General features: G+C 42.2%; 1 protein-coding gene across 1 annotated transcript; it reads left to right on the forward strand.

The window, feature by feature from the left end:
* Positions 1-14: 14 nt before the first annotated feature.
* Positions 15-6,958, forward strand: LOC116378530 (serine/threonine-protein phosphatase 2B catalytic subunit alpha isoform-like). The gene is made up of 3 exons (XM_031840420.1): positions 15-532; positions 3,371-3,495; positions 5,395-6,958. The coding sequence occupies exons 1-3, from the start codon at positions 364-366 to the stop codon at positions 5,512-5,514; spliced, it is 414 nt and encodes a 137-aa protein (XP_031696280.1). The 5' UTR covers positions 15-363; the 3' UTR covers positions 5,515-6,958.
* Positions 6,959-6,975: the final 17 nt, after the last annotated feature.

The following is a 6,975-nucleotide window of genomic DNA, read 5'->3' on the forward strand; positions in this document are numbered from 1 at the left end:
TGTGATCAGGATAATGGTGAGGATCAAGGGCCTCTGATGTTTGTGGGAAAGCTTGATAAAAAATACAGGAAATATCAATAAATCATGTACTGCATTACAATAAACATTCTTCTATTTTCTTCTGTGTCAACTCCTCTCCATCACCTGTATCCATATATCCATACACCCATTTAAACTCCCCTCCGCCTTCTTAATCTCAAATAATACCTCCCATATTTTATCCGTCTTCCTTCCTGCATCATTGATCCCCTTCTGTCTCCATCTCTCTATACACCTTTTCCTTCTCACTTCCACCTCCTCCCTATCCTTTCCATCACTCCCCACTCTCCAGCGGTCCCCTTACCCCTGGCCCACCAGCTCACCATGAAGGAGGTGTTTGATGCCGAGGGCCGGCCGCGGGTGGACCTGCTCAAAGCTCACCTCACCAAGGAGGGCCGACTGGAGGAGGCCGTGGCCCTGCGCATCATCGATGAGGGCGCCGCCATCCTGCGGCAGGAGCGCACTATGTTGGACATTGAGGCGCCAGTCACGGGTATGTCATAGTGATGAAGAGTGGAGGAAGTGAGTGAGTCAGTCTAATTTGGTTACGGAGCAGTTCATAAAAAATAGTAGGAAAGCCAAACCTGATGTCAGTTAAAGGATTAGTTTGACATTTTGACCAGCGGACAGTTAGCTGAGCTTAGTTTAGCAGAATGACTGGAAACATAGGGCAGACAACGAGCTCATTAATTCAAGTGTAATAATGCATTTGTTCAATCTGTTTCAAAAAACAAAGGGTAAAAACATCACTTCACCGTTTTATGGCTTTTTTTTCTTTACTATTTACTGGCTGTGAGCGATAACATCCTTAAGTCTAAACTACTTGCCTGGTAACTACTCCTGCCCAAGAAATAGTCCCATACATAACCCCCAAAAACTCTGTTTTTTACACTTCCGTTTCTGTTTTGATTAAACAAACAAGATATAAGGTGTAAATTAGTCTAATTGTGTTGGTAGGCAGATTCTGTTAACTTCAGTCAGCCAGGATAACTGTTTTTTTTTTTGTCTTTATGCTAAGCTAAGCACAGGTCGCGAGACCATCACAGGGCTGACACATAGAGACAGACAACCATTCACACCATTCAGAACATGCAAACTGCACACAGACGGACCGGCCAGCGGGTTGGAACCCAGAAGTCGACAGAAGGCGACAGTGCTATACCTATCCATGCTGCCCCTAAATGTCAAGCTATCCATTTAAAAACAGTTTGCTGCTATTGGGACTACCCACACAAAAAAAGCAAAAGAAGTGTGTTAACATACGTATGTGCATGACAAGCAAATGGATCACACACTTTAACAGCTAGGGCAAAGATAGTGACAGTCAAACAGAGAAAGAGAGAGAGAAAGACAGAGGAATGGAGCTGCGTAGCAAAAAGGAGAAAGATTAATTAATTAATCTGCCATATGTATCTGCCACCCTTTTAATATGAACTGTTGTTCGGTCGCACATCACTGAGAGAACCAATTGGCACTCACGCCTCACAATGGCAGGCGCTAGCTTTGGTAATATCTGCATGTATTCCCTTGCCAGGGAAGTGGTATAAACCTTGGAGAACGTCGAAGGGAGGGAGTGGAAGGGGGACAAAACGGAAAACAAGATTCTGACACAGTAAAAAAAAAAGACAGACATGCAGGCAGGCGGACCCAGACACTTCTCAACCCATTCACACTGCTTGGTTAATGTACCTTTGTATCTCTGCATGCGTGTGTGTGCGTGTTTATGCAAATGCTGGCGGTGAGATAATTCTGTGTGGGACATCGTGCCCACGCAGTGTGGAAACATCGCTCGGCTTTCACAGGTACAGATCCCCGGGGACGAGGACAGAGAGACAGGCAGATGGAGAGACAGGCAGATGGAGAGACAGTCGATCCTAAGCTGCTTAGTGCAGAGGTTCTCACAAAATATTGATCAGTTTCCAAGTTTCTCCACTTCTACAGATTCCGATCCAGAAACACCCACCTGAGTGGATTTTTGTCTGAGTTAGCTGTGATCAGAAACTACAGGAAAAAGTAGTGCAGGTTCTTGTGGGGAGGGGCTTTAAGCAAATGTAATGGTGAGGAGATGTACTAGGCACAGTTTAGCACTTTGAAGGAGTCTCGAGATGTACTAAGACAGACGGACTAGTGGACGGACAGGCGGGTGGATGGCGGAAATTTAAATGGGCAGGCTTTTAGGGAGTCACATGAAAGCCTCTGGGAGAATACCGAGGCAGGTCTGAGGAGACAGACAGGTACGGCTCAATTTCACTCATGCCATCTTGCATTCCCAAATTCCCTGCTCAAATTAAGGTGAATGCTAAGGAGTAGACACAAAAATGTAACCGGCCGGGCAGATGCAAGATGGCCAATCGTAAGATGGGCTGCAGAGGGGAACTATAAAACTAAAAGTGAAAAGGAGAGGCCAAGCAGATGGCGTGGGAGGCGGATGGGAAGATGTACGCTGGCAGATCACACAGACAGTCCTGAAGTCTTTCAAAATACAAAGTGTTCGGCATGTGAAGCCTGATATGAGTAAACTTCTGGATGTGACTTGGAACAAACCTTGGGGGAAATTATTAGAAACACATGGCGATTGATATAGAATCAGAGTCGATGAGGCTCCATCAAGAAAACTAGATTGAAAGTCTGATAGATCTGAAATTTAACCTAATGTAGTGCAGTGAAGGTTGCTGTTATCTTAAAACTTGTATGATATATGGCTCAACAGTAATTAGTAGCATCAGGGATATAATCAGTACTGTTTGATTATCAATTAAAACGCCTTGGTGATTGTTTTGGATATAAAATGTTGTAAAATGATAATCACAATATCCCAAAGCCCAAGGTGACATATTCAAATAGGTAATTCTGTCCAACTAACAGCCCACAGCTCAAAGTTTTTAAGTATAAAATCAAATTAGACAAAGAAAAGAAGCTGGAACTTTTTTTTGCTTAAAGATACGGTAGTTTTAGATACATTCATCAACTAATCAACTAGTCAGCTGATCAACTGTGTTTCAGCTATAAGTAATTTTCTCTCCTATTGTTTGACATTTTGGCAGAGATCTATATCTATAGATATCTATAGATGCATGTATTGAACATGAGATCTCTGGTGTGTTCCTTAACTGGTTGGATTCAAACACAGACCTCAACATTATTCTTTCAGGAGGATATTTTCATCATTCATATTCTGTTTTTTTTTCATTAGGCAGGTGAGTGATGTTTCTAGATCAGCAGACAGAGCAGACATACCTCTGCAGATGCAAATCAGGCCATATGGAGCCACTGAAGCAGAGATGGTGCCACGAGATGGTGACCCTAACACTGTTGTGTGCTGCCTCCGCAGTGTGCGGAGATATCCACGGCCAGTTCTTCGACCTGATGAAGCTGTTTGAAGTGGGGGGTTCTCCTGCCAACACTCGCTACCTCTTCCTAGGGGACTACGTGGACAGGGGCTACTTCAGTATCGAGGTGAGGATGGACACTGAAGCATGTATCTGAACATCACACTCTTTTACTGGGTGTGTGTCCACACAAAAAAAAAGTAAGCTGGCTGTATTGTGTTTACAGTGAGCTTACAACTAAATCAATGTCCATTATGGTGTATATTGCCCTGAAGTCTATTATACAGTTTCTAGTAGCAAGGTTTATTTCATACGGAGGTATATAGTTACCACATTGTGTTGTATTTAATGAATTATAAACGTACAAAAAGTACTTGAGATTAGCATAGACGCACAACAGTGTGTGTCTGAAAATGGACACGGACCAAAATGATTTAAAATTCATGGATGACTCAAGGTCAGTAATCACTAACGGGTATAATATGCTGCTTACTGAAATATGTATAGAACCTGAGTGGAGATAGTATATTCAGGGGGCCGTTTGGCCATCTCTGTAAAATAGACGTGAGTGCAATATAATATTTTTGGAATTGCTTTGTCTGGCAGAAACGCTCCACAGATCGGGGGTGTGACTTGAATCCATAATAATACAAGCACATGGTGAATGTCCTAGCCTGTTGAGCTCACTTGGCATCCATGGCATGAGGGCTGTATCGCTGTTTGGATGGCAGGAAGCAATATTTAGGCCACCTTCCTAACACACTTCAAGGCCACATAGACAGTAGGCCTCAATGCAGAGCTTGGAGGATACCGTGTGTAGGTGAGAGAACACCCTCTGACACATTTGTAGTGATTATTAAAGTGATAAAAGTGGAAACACATTGGCTGATAATATATTCTAAAAGATGTCGGACACAGCCACAGCTCTTCTCAATTCATTTTTATTTTTCTGTGAACTCAATCAGGTACGCTCTTATTCGGGATGATTCTTGTCAAAGTCCTGTTCATGTCTATCTTTAGCCCGGGGTGAGGACCAACTTGCTTTCAGCTCAACACATTTGGGCAGTGGATGGTTCGTGCAGGGAGGGAATTCCTTGTGACGCTTCCAACGTGATTCTCTGTGTCTCGCTTTGAATTTCCAATTAGAATTTAATGAGGGGAACTGAAAGTGAAATGACAACAACTCTTCCTTATACAGTTACTTACTAGCAATGATGCTAAAGAGAAATTAGTTTTCACTGTGGTTTTCTTAAAGGAATAGTTTGACATTTACACTTATTTGCTTTCTTCACAGTGCTGCTATGACTGTACCTTACCCCCTAAAACGTTGAACTTGTCATTTAAGCCGGGCAATATAAGAAATCAAACATATTTCCAGTATAGTAGGGTCAGTCGAGAGCCATAATTGTAACAATATTCACCCTTTTACTCAACAATATTTTCGTCAAGCAATTGTTTTTTTTACGTTGATGTGATCAGATAATAAAACATAATGACATTATTGAAACTTACCTGTTGGTGCCTTCCTTGTTTACAAGTAAATTGATTGCGACTAAATAGTTAACAAATTTGATTGATGGAAGTTGTAGAAATACTACACAAACCTGACCTGATTTAGAATATAATTGAATGACATCTGACTGAACACTGGGTATTGACCAATACAAAATGAGCCGCTGGTCGTGCTCTTGCTTTGGCGTTCCTCACGGACCAGAACTAGCATGCATGACATGTGAGAACTAAGTGACTAAGAACAGATACATGCAGACAAGCAGCCATATGCCGACGTGATGTTGGCATTTACGTCTCAAGCATAAATACGCGTCATAACTGTAACAAGTCACATTGAAGGCGACTAAATATGCAAAAAGCTTAATTTCTTACATTATAGTATTCATGCTGCAATTACATCCCATAATGCATTGTAAATGTACTCCTGTTTTTGGCAAATGTAATGATGTTGTTATGTACAGCTGCTTATCTATAACCAGGTTTTATGCCTCTGTCTCCCCTGGTGAACCTTTAGTGTGTGTTATACCTGTGGTCACTGAAGATCCTCTACCCAAAGACGCTCTTTCTTCTACGGGGAAACCATGAATGTAGACATCTGACAGAATATTTCACCTTCAAACAAGAATGTGAGTGACTCTTGCGTTTCCTCCTGATATAATGTGCTCCTTCTCTCTTTCTCTACCGCTGTGTCTGCACCTCTTTCACCTCATGTGCTTTTGTTGCTCTTCCCTCTTTAACCTCATTCCATCCTACTCCAAGTTATACCAGTCTTTTCTGTTTAAGTTGTTATAAAGCCAAGTAAGCTGCAGCTAGCAATTATTTTCACTGTCAATTCATCTGCAGATTATTTTTTAATGAATTGCACATTCAAAACTATACTAGAAAACAAGCAAATATTCACCTCAGAGACTTTTTGGCATTCCTGGTTCAATGTTTTTTATTTCCAGTTGACTTGTTTGTTACAAACTCTGTAAAGAGAATCTTATAAACATGATATAACGCTAGAAGTCTGAGGCTGAAGCTACATGTCCGAGGCAAAACAGTCATCATCCTCACCAGCTGAAGATCCATGTAGAAGACATGAATATAAAGAGACAAGGATTGGTCTTGTTTTTGCAGTATAGAGCTTGTTAGTCAAAGTATTATAAGAACTACAAGGCAAAATACAAGATCGGACAGTTAATTCATGCTAACAGAACCCTGTTAACGGCTTAGCTTATGTAATTGCACAAGCAAGACAGAGGTTGCTTCACTGTTCATGTTTCTGAACAGTGTGTTTTCACTTCCACTGTTATAAGAGAAAAGCTTTTAGAACGAGGACTTACAGATGTGTTCGTATCGTAATGAGTTTAGCTGGGGTCGCAACCTCCCCACATACAGCGGAGCAGGACAGAACCACTGTAGTGTTAGCCTACGCTCTTATATAGTACCGTCCAGGAGGACAGGCTTCCACACAATGGGGAAAAACTGCAGAGTGAATGTGCTATTGTGAATGGGGCTTGTTCCATCGTAACATGTAACTACACAAAATGTAGGTAGCTAATGAAATGCTTGGCCTTCCTAATGTCATGCTAATGTCTTAAGTAAGAGCAGACAAACGCACTGTTCGGCCCCTTTCAAATTCAAAGCTAGGCCTGCCATGCCTAGTTACATTTGCTAAGCTAGGATTGGACAATTTGCTGCTCGGGGGAGGGGTTTAACAAACAGTCACTTGTTGCAGATTCATTTTCTGTCACTCAACTAATCAATACATTATGACTGTTTCAGCTAAAAAGTTTATTTTTTCTGTCCATCTTCCTGGGTGTTATCCTCCCTCCTTTCACACTCCCATCCACCCCTCTTCTACTCCTTCTCATCCTCCTTACTTCTTATTCCTCTCCATCTTTTCCTCCCTTGATCAGTCTCTCGCTCTGTCTCTCTGACTCTCCTCGCGTCCTGTCCGAGAATGGGTGACTAGCAGCAAATGAATTTGGCCCTTAATGATTGGCTCAGGGACTTGCTCTTCTGTGTCTGATTGGCCAAGGGACAAGGAAGCTAATTTCCCCTGGTGCTCGTGGCGAATAGTGGTCGCCCTCAATTACCATCTGCTGTGTGT

Source organism: Anarrhichthys ocellatus, unplaced genomic scaffold (genome assembly GCF_004355925.1).
Source record: "Anarrhichthys ocellatus isolate YVR2014 unplaced genomic scaffold, GSC_Weel_1.0 scaffold2749, whole genome shotgun sequence".
Taxonomy (NCBI): Eukaryota; Metazoa; Chordata; class Actinopteri; order Perciformes; family Anarhichadidae; genus Anarrhichthys; species Anarrhichthys ocellatus.

What these genes read in the sequence shown, in the direction of transcription:
- LOC116378530 (XM_031840420.1), top strand. Translation starts at nt 364, where the DNA reads ATGAAGGAGGTGTTTGATGCCGAGGGCCGGCCGCGGGTGGACCTGCTC. An exon ending in CATTGAGGCGCCAGTCACGG is followed by an intron (nt 533 to 3,370) that starts GTATGTCATAGT and finishes CTGCCTCCGCAG; the next exon opens with TGTGCGGAGATATCCACGGC. An exon ending in GGGGCTACTTCAGTATCGAG is followed by an intron (nt 3,496 to 5,394) that starts GTGAGGATGGAC and finishes GTGAACCTTTAG; the next exon opens with TGTGTGTTATACCTGTGGTC.